The sequence below is a fragment of the Babylonia areolata genome, chromosome 5 (genome assembly GCF_041734735.1).
Source record: "Babylonia areolata isolate BAREFJ2019XMU chromosome 5, ASM4173473v1, whole genome shotgun sequence".
NCBI classification, from domain to species: domain Eukaryota; kingdom Metazoa; phylum Mollusca; class Gastropoda; order Neogastropoda; family Buccinidae; genus Babylonia; species Babylonia areolata.
Window position 1 is genome coordinate 26,767,351 of NC_134880.1, and position 22,500 is coordinate 26,789,850.

At 42.5% G+C, this 22,500-nt stretch overlaps 1 protein-coding gene across 2 annotated transcripts in view; it reads left to right on the forward strand.

The window, feature by feature from the left end:
* Nucleotides 1–22,500, forward strand: part of LOC143282433 (zwei Ig domain protein zig-8-like) — a 429,025-nt gene that overhangs the window by 369,303 nt on the left and 37,222 nt on the right. For both annotated transcript variants that reach the window (XM_076588072.1, XM_076588073.1), the window contains exons 4-6: nucleotides 4,844–5,057; nucleotides 12,012–12,044; nucleotides 17,089–17,213. In XM_076588072.1, the coding sequence (XP_076444187.1) occupies nucleotides 4,844–5,057; nucleotides 12,012–12,044; nucleotides 17,089–17,213 (372 nt within the window). The remainder of the gene's footprint in view (nucleotides 1–4,843; nucleotides 5,058–12,011; nucleotides 12,045–17,088; nucleotides 17,214–22,500) is intronic.

Below are 22,500 nucleotides of genomic sequence, written 5' to 3' on the forward strand. Positions count from 1 at the left end.
AGACAGACGGACATGCAGACACAGAAAACACAGCCAGAGAGACGGACATACAGACACAGCCAGAGAGACGGACATACAGACACAGAAACACACAGAAAGAGAGGCAGGAGCTTTCACTTCCAAAGCCGAACTATTCACTAAATATGATTAATCGGGGCAGAAAAAGAAAAATATATATATACGACGACTCGCTTTGTAGATATATTTCTTGTGATCTCCCACAGGTCCATAGCAGCGTGTTACAGAGAACCTGACATAACGTAGCAATAAATAATATAATGGAGAAAAAGAACAGTGTGTGTGTTTGTGTGTGGGAGGGGGGGGAGGGCGAGGGGTGTGTGTGTGTGTGTGTGTGTGTAGTGAGAGAGAGAGTGAGGATGAGAGAGAGAGAGGGGGGGGGGAGGGGCGGGGCTTAGTTTCTCAAAGCCTTCTTTGAAATCATATCATATATCAATGACAGGATGTCATAAATTGGGGAAATTAAAGATCATAGAGAATGTATTAATGCCATCACCATCATCATCAACAACAACATCATCATCATTGTTGTCATCGTCGTCGTTGTCGTCCGTCATCGTCGTCATCATCATCATCATCACTACTACCACCATCATCACCACCATCACCATCACTATCATCACAATTATCATCATGCTGGCTTGGGTCTTTGAAGCATGTTTTGGAACTCTCTCACATTTCACGGACAACACGTTATTTGTTGGAGGTAATAGCATCATGAAACATTTAGTAATATCGTCCTTATCGTCATCCTCTTCAACACCATCATCATCAGCAGCAGCAGCAGCAGCATCTACCGCACTATCATGATCGCTGTCTGTCTGTCTGAGAGAGAAAGAGAGACAGACAGACACACACAGAGACAGGAGACACACAGACACATAGAGAGAGACATCGATCGTAATAGTGTGGCTGCCGAGAGAGACAGAGAGACAACGTTCTTAATAGTGTGGCTGCCGACAGACAGAGACAGACACAGAGAAAGAGAGAGAAACAGACAACGAGACAGAGAGACAGACAGAGACAGACAGACAGACAGACAGAGAGACAGTGATCGTAATGGCGCTGCTGCTGCTGCTGCTGCTGCTGAACATCTATTTTAAGTCTCTCTCTCTCCTTCCTTCTGTATCTCTCTCTCTGTGTTTCTGTGTGTCTCAATCTATCTATATATCTATCTATCTACCCACCTACCTACCTACCTACCTACCTACCTCCCTCCCTCCCTCCACTTCTCATTCCTTCACACACTGTCTCCTTTGTTTTGCTGTCTCTGTGTCTCTTGTATGTCTGTCTCTATTTCTGTTTCTCTCTGTCTCTCTCTTTGTCTCCATCTGTCTCTGTGTCTGTGTCTCTGCCTCTGTCTGTCTGTCTTCGACCCCCCCCCTCCCGCCCCCTCCCCCCTCTCTCTCTCTCTCTCTCACTCACTCTCTCTTTCTCTTTGTCCGTGGTGGGACGATTTACAACCCTGCTTTTCGACCTCCGCAGTGGGACGCGAGATGACACAATAATGCGCCACCCCACTGCACGCCTTTGGCTGACACTCTCTCGGCCTGTCAGAGTCAGTCAGCATCGACTGGCCACCCCGTGAGGACATGAAAGACAGGCCGACCTCCTAGTGTCTTGGAAAGCTCCTCTCTTGGAGTGTGTCCATCCTGGTCCTGATCCCTTTATTTTTTTCGGGGGTGGAGTGGGAGTGTGTGTGTGTAGGGGGGAGGTGGGTGGGTGGGGAAGGGGGGGGAAATTATAGTGTCCTTTTTATTTATTAATCTATTCTCTCTCTCTCTCTCTCTCTCTCTCTCTATCTATCTATCTATCCATCTATCTATCTATCTACCTCATCTTCTCATTCCCTCACACACTATAGCCATTGTTTTGATGTCTGTGTGTCTCTGTCTGCATGTGTCTCTATCTCCATCTTCCTCTCTGTGTGTGTGATCTGTATCTCTGTCTCTGTCTGTTTGGTCTGTCTGTATATCTGTCTCTATCTGTCTCTCCTTGTATATGGAGGGACGATTTACAACCCTGCTTTCCCACATCCGCAGTGGGATGCGAGATGACACAATAATGCGCCACCCCACTGCACGCCTTTGGCTGACATTCTCTCGGCCTGTCAGAGTCAGTCAGCATCGACTGGCCACCCCGTGAGGACATGAAGGACAGGCCGACCTCCTAGTGTCTTGGAAAGCTCCTCTCTTGGAGTGTGTCCATCCTGGTCCTGATCCCTTTATTTTTTTCGGGGGTGGAGTGGGAGTGTGTGTGGTGAGGGAGTGGGTAGGTGGGGAGGGGGGCAAATTATAGTGTCACTGTGTTTATTCTCTCTCTCTCTCTCTCTCTCTCTCTCTCTCTCTCTCTCTCTCTCTCTCTCTCTATCTATCTATCTATCTATCTACCTCATCTTCTCATTCCCTCACACACTATAGCCATTGCTTTGATGTCTGTGTGTCTCTGTCTGCCTGTGTTTCTATCTCCATCTCTCTCTCTGTCTGTGTGATCTGTATCTCTGTCTCTGTCTGTTTGGTCTGTCTGTATGTCTGTCTCTATCTGTCTCTCCTTGTATGTGGAGGGACGATTTACAACCCTGCTTTCCCACGTCCGCAGTGGGACGCGAGATGACACAATAATGCGCCACCCCACTGCACGCCTTTGGCTGACACTCTCTCGGCCTGTCAGAGTCAGTCAGCATCGACTGGCCACCCCGTGAGGACATGAAAGACAGGCCGACCTCCTAGTGTCTTGGAAAGCTCCTCTCTTGGAGTGTGTCCATCCTGGTCCTGATCCCTTTATTTTTTTCGGGGGTGGAGTTGGAGTGTGTGTGTTTGTGAGGTGGGAGGGAGGTGGGTGGAGGGAAGGTGGGGGAAATTATAGTGTCTTTTTATTTATTAATCTATTTCTCTCTCTCTCTCTCTCTCTCTCTCTCTCTCTCTCTCTCTCTCTCTCTCTCTATCTATCTATCTATCTATCCATCTATCTATCTATCTACCTCATCTTCTCATTCCCTCACACACTATAGCCATTGTTTTGATGTCTGTGTGTCTCTGTCTGCTTGTGTCTCTATCTCCATCTCTCTCTCTGTCTGTGTGATCTGTATCTCTGTCTCTGTCTGTTTGGTCTGTCTGTATGTCTGTCTCTATCTGTCTCTCCTTGTATATGGAGGGACGATTTACAACCCTGTTTTCCCACGTCCGCAGTGGGACGTGAGATGATGATACAATAATGCGCCACCCCACTGCACGCCTTTGGCTGACACTCTCTCGGCCTGTCAGAGTCAGTCAGCATCGACTGGCCACCCCGTGAGGACATGAAAGACAGGCCGACCTCCTAGTGTCTTGGAAAGCTCCTCTCTTGGAGTGTGTCCATCCTGGTCCTGATCCCTTTATTTTTTTCGGGGGTGGAGTGGGAGTGTGTGTGGTGAGGGAGGGGGTAGGTGGGGAGGGGGGCAAATTATAGTGTCACTGTGTTTATCTATCTAGTGATCTATCTATCTATCTATCTATCTATCTATCTATCTATCTATCTGTCTGTCTGTCTGTCTGTCTAACTATCGATCAATCTGTCTGTCAATCTATCTATAGTTAATATCATCATTTTCTATTCTTCTTCTTCTTGGTGTTGTTGCTGTTGTTGTTGTTGTTCTTCTTCTTCTTCTTCTGCTTTTTCTTCTTCTTCTTCTTCGGCTGCTGCTGCTGTTGCTGGTTCTGCTTCTTCCGTAACACAGAAGATAGCGATCACCCTGAAGTATACACGCTTTTTCACGTAGAGGTGAGGGCAGTGCAAACATGTTTAGACACGCGGCAATGAGCTACCTGCAGTGCCACAAATTGGTAGTCTTGAGAGTGCAGTGTGCGATCTCTCTCTCTCTCTCTCTCTCTCTCTCTCTCTCTCTCTCTCTCTCTCTCTCTCTCTATATATATATATATATATATATATATATATATATACATACATATGTGTGTGTGTGTGATATATAGATATTTGACACACACACACACACACACACACACACACACACACACACACAGGGAAAGGGAGAGAGAGAGAGAGTAAAAATTTGGGACAGAACAGGATTGGAAAACGGACATACCTTCACGGACACTCTGTATTGGCAGATGAGTGTCTTAACCATTCTGCCAACTTCCTCCTGTATGTATGTATGTATGTATATATATATATATATATATAGAGAGAGAGAGAGAGAGAGAGAGAGGGTTATTTGTCATGCCCTCCGTGTGTGTGTGTGTGTGTGTGTGTGTGTGTGTGTGTGTGTGTGAACCTAAAAGAGTCAATGACCACTCTCTGGCCCCAACAGTTCTGCCCGAGACATGATGAACAATGACGGTGATGGTATCAACTGCGTGACAGATGTTTCGCTACGTTAAGAGCTCGTCAGAACTTGTTATTTCTTCCTGGTTGCTTGCTGAAGAGATGCATCCACATGTCCGCTAAAAGCATCACCCCTGTAATTGATTTGTGCTTTTTATTTAATTATTTATTTATTTTGTCATTCTTCTTTTCTTATTGTTATAGTTATGTGTGTCTGTGTATGTCTGAGAGTCTCTGTACACACACACACACACACACACACAAACACACACACACACGCACGCATACATACAAATGTGTGTGTGTGTGTGTGTGTGTGTGTGTGTGTGTACATATGTGTGTGTGTGTGTGTGTGTGTGTGTGTGTGTGTGTACACTCACATATACATATGTATGCATGTATATTGTCTTGTATTGTCAAAGTTGTCCGTGGATTTTGTTTGAAAACAAACAAACAAACAAACAAACAAACAAAAACAACCACCCTTTCATTCATATCCATGCAGGTGTCTTGGCGGAAAGTGTCCGGAGGTCAAATCCTGACGGTGGGGCTGGTGTCCTTCGTGGACGACGAGCGCATCGAGGTGGAGCACCCGCCAGGATCCTCCCAGTGGAACCTGGTCATCAGGGACCTGCAGGCCGGGGACGCCGGGGTCTACGAGTGCCAGATCAGTTCCAAGATCAGGCACCTTCGGCACCACGTCACCTTGCTCGTGCAGAGTGAGTGTTTTTTTGTTGTTGTTGTTGTTTTGTTTTGTTTTGTTTTGTTTTTGTTGTTTGTTTTTGTTTGTTGTTTTTTTGTTTTCTGTTGTTGTTTTTTTTTGGGGGGGTTGTTGTTGTTGTTGTTGTTTTTGGTTTGTTTTGATGTTTTAGGTGGGAGGGGGTGAGAAGGAGATCATATTTTATATATATAGATAGATAGATAGATAGATAGATAGATAGATAGATAGATAGATAATTTTTTTTTTTTTTTTTTCTTTTGTTTTTGGGTTGGGGGTTTGTGTGCTGTTATCAAAACATTATTTTGTTGTTGCTGCTGCTGTTGTGTTGCTGTTTGGATGGGGTTGTTGACGTTTTATCTATCATCATTATTATATTGTTGTTGGTTGTTGTTGTTTTTTAAGGGATGATGTTAACATTCCAGTCTTAATTGCCAAATTAAAAATAGATGGCACTGTGTAATACAGACAAATGACTAAATAAAGAAACAGATAAACAACCAAATAAACAAGTAGGTAGATAGATATACATATGTATCAGTTTATTCCTTCAATAATGAATGAAAGAATAAGTAGATAATTAAGTGAATAAACATATATATAAATAAGCAAATATTCAAACAGGTAAATTGATGAATAAACAAATGAACAAATAGATACATACATAGATTTATAGATACGGACATACATACATACATACATACATAACGGAAAACCCCGCATTCAAACAAAAACATGTTCAACACCAGTGACGCTTCATCATAGAACAGGCACTCACGCACTGCCGTGTGAAAAGTTTAACCACTGAAGAATCAAATAAACGGAAGACACGCATACATGGTGTGCTGGGCAACAGACCTCTCTCTCTCTCTGTCTCTCACCATCACCCACAACCCACTTCCTTCAACTCACCCCTTTCCCCCTGCCTTCCCTCCCCTTCGACCCCCTCCACTCCCATTTATCTCCCCTCCCCACTCACTCTTCCCACGAAACAGTTTTATCACAGGGTGAAGGGCAGGGTTTGAGAACTGGAAAGGCGACACAAGCTGAATCGTATGAATGGGAACTATATCAAACCGGGCAGAGCCAGAGAGGGAAGGAAGGGCGGGGAGGTAAGCTGAGGAGAGGGATGGGGGGTTGGGAGGGAGGGGGGGATTTATCCATAAACATCCCCCTTTCGCGTCAGTTTTGTTGGAAGGACAGTCTTGAAATATATCATTTTTTTTTCTTCTTTTAGAATCGACCCGTTGTCCTTTGCTTCCATGCTCTCTGCTTTAACCTCCTGACTGCTGGTGAGCATGAGGGATGTGATCGTCAGTGAAGGACTGTTGCCTAACTGAGATAAGATCGAGCTTTTACAGGTCAGGACAGCGGTCACTATTTCTTTAGTTTTGACTTCCATATAAGATCGAGCTTTTACAGGTCAGGACAGCGGTCACTATTTCTTTAGTTTTGACTTCCATATAAGATCGAGCTTTTACAGGTCAGGACAGCGGTCACTATTTCTTTAGTTTTGACTTTCAGATAAGATCGGGCTTTACAGGTCAGAATAGCAGTCATGATTTCTTTATTATGGACATTTGTTTTCTCTTCAGACTGCATTAGTTTTTTGTCGTTGTTGTTGTTGATTTATTTCGGTTTTCATTGTTTGGGTTTTGCTTTTGTTGTTTGTTTTTTTTCAGCAAAATCGATTACACAACGTAAGTGTCCACGAGGAGAATCTATTGCCCATCAAATTCATGGCCATTCCGGTGGTTTCGTTTCGCCTTGGTGTGGCAGCTAAGGGGTTAATGGTGTCACTGGACTCCCAGTACACGATGTGTTCTCGTGCTTCATCACTGCAGTAACTGGACTACCCCCTTTGGGGGCCCGTGTGGCAGCATGCGGTCTTGATGCCTGGCAAAGAGAGAAACCGTGTTTTATTGAGTTGTTATCAAATTATTATGTAATTCGTTATCTGAGTCTGTCTGTCTGTCACGTCAGTCGGTTTGTCTCTGTCTGTATGTGCTTCAGCTTAATTAAAACGCAGGGGGAGAGGGGGTGGGGTGGAGGGTGGGGGTGGGGAGATAACTTAAGAAAATAACAAACAACAACAACAAACAACCCCCAACAGCAACACAAAAGTGGAGATCCTACAATCAACAGCACATTCATCACAGCAGACGCTTGATGACAACAAAATGACTCGGAGACTGGTGGGGGAATACCATCATCAGCTTTTCTTACTTCAGACGAGAGCGCACACTGTCCACTACACGTTCAGAAAGATAAGAGATTTCAAGAATCAAGATCTTTGATTCATGTATAGGCCTAAGCCCCTTGTGAAGGGGTATGTGAATATTATATAATGTAAACATCACGACAACACATGTCTACATGTAATATAGTGCCAGTCACATATGTACTAAACTGCACTCGATTTCAGAATATAGAACAGCAGTTTTCTCAGGATGTTGCATTGTTTTCTTCTGAATTTGAAAGCTCTGTGTAACAAAAAAGAAGAAAACTTTCGAACAGTTTCAGGGACTTTGAAAACATTGATAAGTTCAGTTTAAACATTGTAGGTTGTCTAAAGCATTAGGATTATTACATTCCTCTCCAATATTCCTCAAAGCTGGGCAACAAAGAACAAAATGCATTTCATTGTCTTGTGAGTCTTTACATATTGGGAAAATCAAATCACTCTCATTGCATGTCCTGCATTTTTTACCGATGGACCGCTAAGTCAGAAATGCCTAATCCGAATCTGATTGTTATATATTTTAAATGTCTATCCATATTAAACACAGAATGGGGTTTCAGATCAGACACATTGCAAAAAGTCCTAGAAAGACTAAATATTTCCCTGTTTCAGAAAGAGAAGAGAGGATGTAAAGGTTGTTAAATAACCGACGTTCCCTCAGTGCTTCCGGGGACCAGACACAGCAATTCATATAAACAACGATGGATAGTTGTTGTCGAAAGGCCGTGTTATTTTATATCTATCTCACCAATGAGCTCATAAGTTAATCAGAAAAAAATATACTTTTCAGCACATTTGTACATAATCTTACATCGATCACGAATGTTATGTAAGCACGTTCAAAAGACACTCGCGATGACATAAAACAGCAAACACATCTGCTCAGACTGCATCACGATGGATGAAGATAAACAGAACAAATTCTCACAAGCCATCCGCTCCGTGGCCCAACATGAGAGCTGCCTTGAACATCCTTCACAGCACGACAGATGGGTGATTTCCAAAGATGCAGAAAAACAGCAACAACAACGACAGCAAAAAACAACAAAAAAAAACCAAAAACAAAAAACCAGCAACATCGGGACATACTGCAATCAACAACGCATTCACCACACTATACGCGTGGTGACAATAAACAAATATCACAAAAACTGGGTGAAATACATCATCAACTTTTCGTGTCTTCTTCAGATGAGCACAAAGTGTCCACAGCATGCGTGTATAGCTAAAGAAGAGAGGTGTATGGATTGCTAGAAAAAAAAACAAATAACCCTACGTTCTTAATATGCTCCCACATACTTCTTCCTGCATTTTGTCTGTCTATCCGTCTGTGTGGGTCAGGATGCACCAACTGGAGAAAAGAGGGCAGTGGTAGGAGTTAGTGTATGATATGAGAAACATCGATGCAGGAAAAAAAAAGTGCGGGAGAACGACTATCATTAGTAAACATTGCTCTGTGTCAAGTGACTCAAAAAAGCAAATTCGCTTTCTGTGTAAACCATGAGAACAATTTATGAAGGAAACACGTAGTAGAACCACCATCAAAAAAAAAAAAAAAAAAAAAAAATCAACAACTAAACAAACCTTCTCGTGTCAGGGAGTGTATAGCAAGTTTGCTGTTTATCGAATCAAAGTAAAAAGAAAAAAAAAAAAAAACAAACAAAAAAACCTTGGCATTTATCAAGTTGAAATCGTTCACACACACCCTCATGCTTCATGCCCGACATAACGTTGTCACTGGATTCCCTGTGGATGCAACAGAGCTATTGTGATCGCTTGGAGTTACTGGTCGACTGGCGACTGACTGACGCCATACAAAGATAGAAACCATGTTTCTTTTCCTTGACATACATGTGATGCACCTCTCTCTGTCTATCTCTCTGTCTCTGTCTCTCTGTCTCTATCTGTCTGTTTGTCTCTCTCTCTGTCTCTCTGTCTCTGTCTCTCTCTCTGTATCTGTGTGTGTGTGTGTGTGTGTGTGTGTGTGTGTGTGTGTGTGTGTGTGTGTGGCCACACATAGATAAAAATAAAAATAATAATAAATTATAATAATGATATTTACATAGCGCTGAATCTTGTACAGAGACAAATCAAAGCGCTTTCGCACCAGTCAATTACACGCATGCATAACTCTAAAACTAGAGAAACTGAAGACAAGGAAGAGGCAGGGAAGGGAGGCTATTTTGGGAAGAGGTGGGTTTTAAGGCCAGACTTGAAAGAGCTGAGTGCGGAGACCTGACGAAGCGAAAGAGGAAGTTCATTCCAATTGCAAGGTCTAGAGACAGAGGAAGAACGGCGGCCAACAGTCGAGAATTGGTTGAATCTGGGTATGAGTGAACAGAGTGGATCCGAAGCCGATCGTAGAGACCGAGATGGAATGTAGAGGTGAATGCATCCACAGAGATAGGAAGGGGCAGATCTGTGAATACATTTATAACATAGAGTGCTGATCTCGCACTTTATTCTGTGTGAGACCGGGAGCCCGTGGAGATGTTGTAATAGAGGAGTGATGTGCTCAGATTTTTTCTTTCTGAGGACGAGTCGGGCAGCAGAGTGTTGTTTGCGCTGAAGGGACTGAATCGATAAAGCAGGCAAACCAGACAATAGAGAGTTACAGTAGTCAAGGCGAGAGATAAAAAGAAACGACAAGTCTAGATGTTGCGTCGGTGGACAGATATTTTCGGACGGAACTGATGCGCCGCAATTGACAGTAGCAGGATTGACATGTCTGACTGATAAAGGTTTGCATGGACAGTGTGTTGTCAAGGACAACGCCGAGGTTCCTGACTGAGCTGGAAAGAGGGATGGATGTACTGCCAAGTTTGATTGTGTCAGTTGTGATGGAAGAGAGTTTTTGTTTACTTCCTATGATCATTTTTCAGTTTTGCCCGCGTTCAATTGTAACTTATTTAGAGTCATCCAGTTTTGTATGTGCAGGAAGCAGTTGGATGTTTCTTGCCAGAGCGACCACAATTTTTCAGAGGTATCACTCTTCTGGAGTTGAATGTCATTAGCCTAGGGAGTTATTGATGTTAGGTCGCCACGAGGCCACACTCTGAAAGATATAAAAGAATCACACACACACACACACACACACACACACACACACACACACACACACACACATATGCGCAAGAAATGACAACAGAAAACAAGACAAAAATCATCATCATGATAAACCCCTCCACAAAATTAAATAACAAATAATGGACAGACCCAACATTGTGCGCTTTGCATGAGCTTGTACAGAGAGACCCATTTGTGAGTGGCATGAGAAAAAAAAAATCATCAGAAGCCGCGATTCTATCTCACTGTATCGGGGCCCGTCTCTTGAGAGATATCCAACTGGCCTTTGAAAATGAAAGCAACAGGGGACCTTTGATGAAGCCGGGTGGTTTTGTGTTGCGTGTAATTGTGTCCTCAAGGGGGTTGTCCTTTTTTGGGTTCTGGTGGAACTGACCGCTCCCAACCCAACCCCCTTCTCCGTTTCCATCACGCCCACACCCCTCACGCCCACACCCCTCACGCCCCCACACACACACCCTTCTGCTAAACCCCTTCCCATCCTCACACCCTTGTGGGAAGAGCATATTTCTGGGTCGAGGTGGTTTCGTTAATACGTTGTGTATTATTATGTGACACGGGGGAGGGAGGAGGGAGGTGGGGGTAGGGTAGGTGGGAGTGGGGATGGGGGGTGGGAGGTTTGGTGATCATGGATTGATGAAAGAAAAAGAGTGTTGTCAGCTGTTAGCGTTTATGTATATGGTTTTGTGTTTATTTTATTTCACTGTGTATTTCATTTCTTTATTTATTTCTGTCGTTGTGTAAGCCATTACTTGTTTGTGTTGGTTTCTAAAATCATCACCATCTTTATTTGGTACATGTATTTTGTTCTCTGTTTGACTCTGTCTCTGGCTCTCTGTTTCTGACTGTCTGTCTGTCTGTCTGTCTCATTCTCTCCTCTCCCTGTATGTTTTTTGTTTATGTTTATGTGTGTGTGGGGGGGGGGGGGGGGGGAGCGCGCGCGCATAAGCGGTATGCTTGTGTGTGCGTATATTAGTTTGAATAGTTTATACTTTGTTTATCAGAATGATAAACAGTTGGACGGATTGTCAATCTGGAGATGGAGAGAGAGAGAGAGAGAGAGGGGGGGGGTGGGGGGGGGGGGGGTAGGAGATGAGAATGAAAGAAAAAGGGAACCATAAAGAGCGATACAGGGACAGAGACAGACGAAGACACAGACAGACAGACAGACAGACAGACCAACAGCCGTAAATTGATCGAGAGGCAGGGAGAGATAGAGGCGGAGGGAGAAAAAGAGATTCAGTATTATTCTTAATACAGGTAAATATCGGGGTGTTTCTCGTGCATGCGCTATATATATGCACAACATAAGAAAAAAAAAAGGTGAACAAAAGCAGAGTAAACTTGTCTCGGCCAATCGAGAGGAATTGTGACCAAGTTGGTAGTTTGCGTGCAAAATAAGAATCGTGTTGCTTTTTTTGTGTTTATGTGTTTGGGTTTTGTGTGGTGTGTGTGTGTGTGCGTGTGCGTGTGTTTGTTTGTGTGTGTGTGTTTGTGTGTGTGTGTGTGTGTGTGTGTGTGTGTGTGTGTGTGTGTGTATGTGTGTGTGCCTGTGTGTGTGTGTGGGTGTGGGACGTGGGAATGACGCATCTATGTATCAAATGTTATGTTTCTTCTTCTTTTTTCCAGATGAACCGAAAGCACCAAAACTGAAAGAGCCAAGTAAGTTATGTACTGTCATCCATCACGATAATCATCTTCGTCATCACGACAATCATCATCGTCATTGACATCATTATCACCATCATCATCATGATCATCATCATCGTCGTCATCATCACCGCCACCTTCACAACCACCACCATCACAACCGCCACAATTATCATCATCACCACCACCACCTCCACCAGCATAATCGTCACCACCACCACCACCACCATCATCATCATCATCTTCATCACCGACACCTTCACAACCACCACCATCACAACCACCACAATCATCATAAGTGGTTTTGAATCACACACACACACACACACACACACACACACACACACACGCTCTCTCTTTCCCCCCCTCTCTCTCTCTCTCTCTCTCTCTCTTTCTCTCTTTCTCTCTCACGTATGTTTGTAAATGAAACCAAAACAAAACATAAAATGTAAAGAACAAAAAACAAAAAAGAAAAAGAAAAAAATAAGAGAGACCGACAGACAGACCGACAGATACACACACACACACACACACACACACACACACACACACACACACACCGTCTAAAAACACTTATAGTGAATAGACGTTAAACTGAAGAAAACACACACACACACACACACACACACCACACACATACACACACACAAACACACACACACTCTCTCTCTCTCACTCTCTCTCTCTCTCTCTCTCTCTCTCTTTCTCTCTTTCTCACGTGTGTGTTTGTAAATTAAACCAAAACTAAACATAAAATGAAAAGAACAAATAAAGAAAAACAGAAGAAAAAAGAAGAGAGACCGACAGACAGACAGACAGACAGACTCTGAGAGACACAAGAGAGGAGAAAAACAAACAAACAAACAAACAAACAGACAGACAGGCCGAAGCAGAGAGCAAAGAGACAGACAGAAAGAGACAGAGACACACACACAGACACACAGAAAAAAGTGCAAAGAAATCAAAGAGGCTGGGAAAAAAAAAAAAAAAAAAAAAAAAAAAAAAACAGTGCCAGAGCCGCCAAACTGAATTAAGCGCTCTAAAATTGAGTCGCTTTCGGGCCTTTATGAACGCTTCAAACACGGGAAACAACCAAGGAGCAGAAAACACGGCGAGCTGGGGAAGCAAAAAAACAAAGATGGCAAGTGTGAACCGGAATAGAACGTTTGGTAGGGGAGAAGAAAAAAAAAACAGAGAGTAAAAATAAGATAAAATGGCCCGATTGAGAGAGGGTTGTGTGAGGTAAGGGGTTGGGGGATAGGGAGGAGGGTGGGGGCGGGGTATGTGAAGACACAAAATGGAAGGGATTGATGTAAATAGATTTTTTTTTTTTTTTTTTTAATAATCACAAACAATTAAAAATGATGAAGAAGAATTTAGAAGGAAATGAAATGAAATATAATAAAAATAAAATAAATCGAAATAAGATCCGATCAAAATGAAAATAGAATCGATAGGACACAGAGCGGTAAAATAACGTGCAATAAGTAAACAGATAGATGAACAAATAAATCAATAAATCAAGCAACAGATAAATAAATAAATAAATAAATAAATGAGAATAAGATGAGAGACAAACTGACATAAAATGAAACCAACGACAGATGAGGGCAAAGATTAAAAAAAACAAACAGAATATAACCAAAAAAAAAAAAAAAAAAAATAAGATAAAATGAAATAAAATGGAAAGCGGCTGCCCCAATTGCGCTAAATCGTTCCTTACGACCCTTTTAATCACATCACTTCGCCCTCTTCACTAGTTCCTGGAAACCATTCGTCTCTTCAAAGGATGGGTGGTCTCCCGTGATGAGGTGTTCTTCTGTTCCAAAGTGTGCGTGGAATTCACCTGTGCACCGCTTTAAAAAGAAAAAGAAAAAAAAAGTGTATGTGTGTTTGTGGGGGCGGGGGGGGGGGGGGGGGGGTACTTCGAAGGATCCTCCTGTGTGGGGGGGGGGTTGGAGGGGTGGGGGGTGGGGGTATTGTGTGTGTGTGTGCAATACAGCGTTTATGTGGTACCGTTTTTTTTGTTTGTTTGTTGTTGTTGTTGTTGTTTTTTTTGGGGGGGGGTGTTTGTTTTTTTTTTGTTTTTTTTTTGGGGGGGGTGTTGTTTTTTGTTGTTGTTTTGGGTTGTTTTTTTTTTTTGGGGGGTGTGTACGTGCTGCTTTCCTTTGGCAGATTAGGCTTATGGGATGAGAGAGACAGAGAGAGAGAGGCTTATGGGATGAGAGAGACAGAGAGAGAGTGGGGCCGGCTTGCGGGTGAGACAATAAAATCTAGTTCCCCGTGTGAAGCATGCACTTTGTGCGCGCGCGCGCACACACACACACACACACACACACACACACACACACACACACACACACACACACACACAAACAAACAAAAAAAAAACCCAAAAAAACGGCAACAAAAGAACTGTCCCTTGCATGATTCTGTAGAAGTCAACCCACCTTGCTAGCAAAAGCAAATACATAACAAACAAACAAACAAAAAAGAAATGAAATAGAAGATACTAAACTAAAATGAAATAGAACAAAGCAGCTCAGTTACCACTTAAAGAGAGAGAGATATGTTGTGACAAAGATTAATGCGACACAACTCCGCACTACACGACATACCACACCACACCGCACCAAATCACACAGAGTTAAAGCGAATCCATAACGATCAGCATTGTTACAGACCTAACACACAATACACACCACTCCGTTCCTTACACAGGCTGGCGAGATTGTTGAACGAATGCTTAGCACTCAGCCGCATGTATACATACATACATACATACATACATACATACATACAGTTTCTCCAGTCAATGGAAAACCATTTACAGCTTAGTCTTTTGTGAAGGACTATGACTGTCAAACTAGGAGGCAAAATTGCACTGGCTCTTAGTGCTGCAGCCTTGTGGGCTAGTTGGCCTTTGGGAACCATCCCAACGCCGACTGTCCTAAAACCCTTTTGGCAGAGAGAGTGGGGATGTACTTGGGCAAGACACTTTCCACTATAATCAAATTCTAGCCCAAAATAGTCGGAACAGCAGTTGCCTCCTCTGCTGTTCTGATGGTCAAGGTCGAAAACGACTGACTCTCATATATACATACATACATACATAAATGCATGCATACATACATACTACACTAAAATAAATGTTAAGGATCACTTTATGAAAGTATGTATATTCTTCACAAAGCTGAGATGATTTAGATTATGCAGGCTTCGTCTTCTCTTCTTCTTCTTCTTCTTCGTTCGTGGGCAACAACTCCCACATGCAGGCTAAATTTCGAGAGTTGACTACCGAATCCTAGTATCTTGGTATTTTGGTGATTTTGACGTTTTTGGTGTCAGCAGATTCAGAAAAAAAATGGTACTCTTTCAACTGGCCTCTCATTGAATAAGCACACAGTTGTTTGGGGAACACGTGTTGTAAGAGCAGCAGCTGCTTGAAGCCCCGTTTGAAAAAAAAAAAAAAAAAAAAAGATGTTGCAGCCAACATCTTACCTTCATTCAGTGGATTATAAACGACTGCTGTGGTTTTTCAACGTACAACAACAACAACAAAACCAACATTGAATAGCACGTGTAAGAAATCACCTGTTTTTATGAGTGTGTGGTGCTGGTTACATTGGCAGCATTCATTACTGTTTGCGGGAAATTCAGCATCATTTCACGATTTCACGTTTAAGAAGAAGAGTGTGCAATTTCCCCAATAATCCCCAACTTTTTGTGAACCTTGTATTTCGCATGCGCTTCGAAAATACATCGATTGCCTCTTAAAAGATCATCATCATCATCATCATCATCATCATCATTTCTTCTTCTTCTTCTTCTTCTTCTTCTTCTTCTTCTTCTTCTTCTTCTTCTTAACATAAGAATATTTCTATTCGATACTTTTGATTAACCTACTCGTGGTCTTTTACAAATGCTTCCTTGTACTCAGTCCACTAGCTGCCATGCCATGATGAATGAAAAATTGAATGTTTGTGTGATCGTGCTAGAAAATGAACAGTAAGTGCGTGTGTGTGTTTGTGTGTGTTTGAGTGTGTGGGCGTAAATGTGTACGCATGTCTTTGTTTGCTTGTTTTATTAGTGTATGTGTGTGTGTGTGTGTGTGTGTGTGTGTGTGCGTGTGTGTGTGTGTGTGTGTGTGTGTGTGTGTGTGTTGTGTGTGTGTGTGTGTGTGTGTGTGTGTGTGTGTGTGTGTGTGTGTGTGTGTGTGTAAGTACGTACGTACGTACATACATGATAATATACCAATTGTTCTTTTTATCGCTTTGTTACCTTTAATGGACTATTCCAGTTACTATTCTTATTCGTCGTTCTGATTATTTTATTTTATTTCATTTTATTTCTTTATTTCTATGTTTTGTGTCGTTGTTTATTTTTATGTCTTGTGTCGTTAAATGGGCAGAATTGTAAAAAAAGGCCTTTACCTGCGCCTAATTCTTTACACATTAAAGATTCAATCAATCAATCAATCAGTCTTCTTCTTCTTCTTCTGACCATCATCAGTAATATTATCATTCATTCACTCATTATTAATATGCTCCTCCTTCTCTCTCTTCTTCTTCTCATCACCAATACCATCACCATTATCATTCATCATCATTATCATCATGATCACCATCACCATCTTCTTGATCATCGTTGTTGTTGTTCTTGTTATCATCATCATCATCATCATCATCATCATCATCATCATCATCATTATCACCACCACCACCACCATCACCACCACCAACATCATCATCATTATCATCATCATCACCACCACCACCATCACCACCACCAACATCATCATCATCATCATCATCATATCATTGTTATTATCATCATTATTGTTTTTATAGTAGCAGTAGTAGTAGCAGTAGCAGTAGTAGCAGTATTTATTATTATCATTATAGTAGTAGTAGTAGTAGTAGTAGTAGTAGTAGTAGTAGTATCCTTATTGTTGTTGTTCCTCTTGCTGTTGTTGACGGTATCTTTATTATTGCTGTTCTGGCTTTTGTTATTGCTGTTACAACTGTTGTAGTTGTCGTGGTTGCCCTGTCCTCAGACATCCAGATCACGGGGGCGGATTTCGTGGACGAGGGCGAGAAGATCGAGCTGCTGTGCAACGCCACGGCCAAGGACCAGCCCCCTGAGGACCTGGACTGGTTCCGGGAGGGCAACAGGCTGCAGGTCATCATGCTGGCATTTTATCTCTCTTCTTCTTGGTGATCGTGGTGGTGATGATCGTGGTGGTGGTGGTGGTGGTGGTGGTGGTGATGGTGGTAATCGTGGTGGTGGTGGTGGTGGTGGTGGTGGTGATGGTGGTAATCGTGGTGGTGGTGGTGGTGGTGATCGTGGTGATGGTGGTGATGGTGGTGGTGGTGAATATGGAGGTGGTGATGATGGTGATTATCGTGGTGGTGGTGGTGATGATGGTGATGGTGGTGGTGGTGGTGGTGATGGTTATGGTGGTGGTGGTGAATATGGAGGTGGTGTTGATGGTGATGATCGTGGTGATGATGATGGTGGTGGTGCTGGTGGTGATGATCGTGGTGTTGGTGGTGGTGGTAGTGATGATGGTGATGGTGGTGGTGATGGTGGTGGTGGTGATGGTGGTGGTGATGGTTATGGTGGCGGTGGTGAAGATGGAGGTGGTGGTGCATATGGTGGTGGTGGTGGTGGTGATGATGGTGATGTATATGTCGATGATGATGGTGGTGGTGGTGGTGGTGGTGGTGATAGTTGTGGAAGTGATGATGATGATGATGATGATGGCTGTGGTGGTGGCGGTGATGATAATGGTGATGATGATGATGACAGTGATGGTGGTGGTTGTGGTAATGCTGGTGGTGGTGGTGGTGATGGTGCTGGTAGTGAATATGGTGGTGGTGGTGATAATGATGGTGGTGGGGGTAATGGTGATGGCGCTGGTGGTCATGGTGGTTGTGATGGTGATGATGATGGTGGTAGTGATGGTGATGGTGGTGGTAATGATCGTGGTGGTGGTGGTGATGATGGTGGAGGTGGTGATGATGGTGGTGATGGTGGTGTCGAATATGGTGATCATGGTGATGGTTATGATCGTGGTGGTGGTGGTGAGGATGGGGGTGGTGATGGTAATGATGGTAGTGGTGGCGGTGGTGGTCGTGGTGGTTTTTTGTGATGATGATGATGAAGATGGAGGTGATTATGATGATGGTGGCAGTGATGATGGTGATGGTGATGTTGAAGATGGTGATGGTGGTGAAGGTAATCATGATGGTGGTGGTGGTGGTGGTTGTGATGATGATGAGGATAGCTGTGGTGATGATGATGATGATGACGGTAATGGTGATGTTGAAGATGGTGATGGTGACGGTGGTTGTGGTCATGGTGCGTGTGATGGTAAAGATGATGATGGTGATGCCGGTGGCGATGGTGATGATGATGGTTGTGATGGTAACGACGATGATGATGATGATGGTGGTGGTTAGGAGGCTGGGAGGGGGAGGGGAAGGAAGACAAATACGACGACGATAATAATAGGGAAAACATCATCAGCAACAATGACAACGACACCACCACCACCACCACCACCACCACTGACAACAACAACAACCACGACGACGACATCAGCACCAGCAACACATATCATCGTCTTCATCGTCATCAGCATCATCGTCATCAGCAGCAGCATGAGCAACAACAACAACAACAACAACAACAACTACAACAACATCTACAACAACAACTACAACAACAACAATAATAAGACATGATCTTCCCATCTTTCAGTCTTAGACACAGACACGCAGACACAGACACAGACACAGAAACACACACAGACACACACAGAAACACAGACACACACAGAAACACACACACACACACACACACAGAACACACACACACACACACACACACACACACACACACACACACACACACACACACACACACACTGAAAGAGAGAGAGAGAGGAATGCACACCAACCAGAGAAAGGACAAATGGGCATAGTTTACAATGGCATCCCCGAATATAAAGCCACAATATGCCGCTGGCGTGGACAAAACCAGTAGGTTATTGTTGCCAGCGGGTTAGAGGAAAACGAAAACAGTGATGATTGCATAATGATAACGAAAAAGAAAGACAGAATAAACATGGAACATCACCATCATCATCGCATCATTATCCTCACCATCCAAAGAAGAAACGGAACGACAAAAAGAACAAGCAGGAGGAAGAAGACAAGAAGGAGAAATGTATTTTTTTTCAAACCCCCAAAAAACTGCCACCCCCTCAGCCTCTATTTCCTCGTCGCTGAAAAGAAAATTAATTCGATGAAAGCTTCAAAGAGAAAAAGAGAGAGGGAGAGAAAAGGGTATGTGGATAACAGAGAGACAGAGAGAGAAAGAAAGAGAGAGAGAGAGAGAGAGACAGACAGAGAGACAACTAGAAACAGAAACAGAGACAGTGGGAGACATAGACTCTTTCTTCCTAGTCTCTGGAAATACGAAGCTGAATGAGCACAGATAAAGCAAGAATTATGAAAGGAAACGACGAAACATACACACACACACACACACACACACACACACACACACACACACACACACACATATATATATATATATATATATATATATATATATATATATCAGATAAAAGTAAAACACACACAACTTTAGAAAAAGGGGGAAATTATAACATTGAATTGCCCAGCATGTGGGATGGTCTCAATGTTGTTGACATCTGAAGGAGCCTTCCGCATTCTCATAAGGTTAAGTAACAGAAGAAGGGCAAAACTGAAGAGAAATGAAAGAGAAGAGAACAGGAAGAAGAAGAAGACGAAGAAAAAGAGGAACAAGAACAAGAAGAACGGGTTGTGGAGGAGGAGGAAGGACTGAAGAAGAAGAAGAGGAGGAGGAGGAGGAGGAACAAGAAGAACAAGAAGAAGTAGTAGTAGTAATAGTAGTAGAAAAACACGAATAATGTAGTAAATGTATGAACAACATGATATTCGAGGAAAACAAGTGCAGAGAAACCCCTTAAGGAACTATTCCTTTTACACAAAAAAAGATTCATTGAAGATGAGTTATTGTAATATGATATACTACTGCTGCTGCTACTACTACTGATGATGATGATGATGATGATGATTAGTAGTAGTATTAGTATTATTATTATATATATATATATATATATATATATATATATATATTATTATAGATAGATAGATGAATAGATATCAGACAGACAAATAGACAGACATTCAGATAGATAGATAGATAGATGACTAAAGAAAGAAAGAAAGGAAGGAAGGAAGAAAAGAAAGAAAAGAAATAGTTATGTACAATTAGATCAATAAATAAACGGAAGAAAGATGATAAAGATGTGAAGTGAGGGGCAAAGTGGGAATTTGGAGGAGGATATGAACCCTTCAAAAGAGAGCAACTCGGGGGTGCCATTGGAATCCTCTCTGGGGAAGGGAGACAATTATCTGTCTGATATGACCGCAGTTTCGTCCCCTGCGGACTCGTCAGATATCCCGGCAATGGCAACAAACTATATCCCACGGCAAGGGATCCGGAGACACCAATCACAATTTAGTGGCGTGTTTCTTTACGCGCGCGCGCGCGCACACACACACACACACACACACACACACACACACACACACACACACACACACACACACACACACACACGCACATAATTTGAGAGAGAGAGAGAGAGAGAGAGAGAGAATGCGAACGAACGGAATAAATATTTCAAAAGGGTAAGGAAATAAGCACATTATGCCAATATGTTTGTTTACATGCGGGCCCTCTGGGCAAATGAAAATTGATGACGATGAAAAAAAAAATGAAAAAAAAGAAGAAAAAGAAAAGTAGAAAAACAAGTGAAAGCGAACATATTCTTCACAGCAGCTACATCATCGAAACCACACACGCATGCGCACAACATAAGTATATTTATGAGTAACGCAACAAGGACATGAATATACAACAATCAGCCCAACGCTCAGCTTATATCACAGATTGACATAAGCTTACTGTCAGGCCGAAAGCAAAGTGTGGGCTGTATGATCAATGGATATTCCTTTGCAGTGGGAAGTCATTTACAACTTAGTCTTTTGTAAAGGACAACACTAGAATGCAAGATTGCATTGGCTCTTCGTGCTGCAGCCTTGGGGGCTAGCTGGCCTTTGGGAACCATCCCAACGCCGACTGTCCTAAAATCCTCTTGGCCGAGATAGTGGGTATGTAACTTGGGCAAGAAACTCCCCATTATAATAAGTTTTTATCCAAGATAATTGGGACAGCAGTTGCCTCCTCTGCTGTTCTGATGGTCATAGTCAGACACGACTGACTATCACATATTCAACAGTAGGGTGGAGGAGAGAAAGAAGATGAGAAAGTGTAGAGAGATTTGAAGATTACGGGTTGCGGAGAATGAGATAGACACACGATAGACAGACGAAAGAACGACATTTTATTTCAAGAGGGTGAAGGAATATGCACAATAATCGTTATGCTTGTTTACATCTGGCCCTCAAGGCAAATAGTATTGAAGATAAAAGAAAATGAATAAAGGAGATAGTTTAAAAAGTGAAAGCCAAAAATATTTACAACAGCAAACGTTATCGAGAACACACACACGCTTGCACAAAACATAACTATATGTGTGTAATACAATAAAGCCATCAATACACAATGATAGGGACCAGAGAGATGGTGGAGATGAGACGAAAAAAAAAAATAGATGAGGGATAGGGAGTTGAGAAAAGGAGGGGGTATGGGGGGTTAAGCGGGGGTCTGGGGGGTGCGTCAAGAGAGAGAGAGGCAGATTGATAGACGGGCGGGCAAAGAGACAGACCGGCAGAGGAGTAGAGAGGTATGGAAACTATTGTTGATAATCATTACAGTGTTAAAGAGATAGAGCCAGAGACAGAAAGAGACACACAGAGAGACAGTTAAAGACCATAGTGAGAAAGATGGAAATAAAGCAAAATCAAAAAGGGAGAGGGGTACAATGGGGAGATGAAAATAAATAAATGAATAATATGAAAGAAAAAAAACGAAATGCAGTAATAAAGGAACAAAAAGAAATAAAAACAGAAAAGGAGAATATATATATAAAACAAAGAAAGGGAAAGAAAGACAGAAAGAAAGAAATGACGAAATAGATAATGGAAGAACGAAAGAAATGAAATACCGAAGAAAAAAAAGAAAGAGACAAATGCAATGCGGGAGGTGAAAAGATGGAACTGAAGGAGGAAGAAAGAATGGAGAAAAAAAAAATCACATACACACAAAAAAGAAAACAAAAAGTGAAACAAAAGAAGAAGAAAAAATCGACCAAAATGAAGTAAAAGTGCTTAAAAATACAAAATAAAACAAGCAAACAAACAAAAACAACAACAAACACGAAAACAATACCTCCCTTTCCCCTCCCCCTCCACACACACACACACACACACACACACACACACAC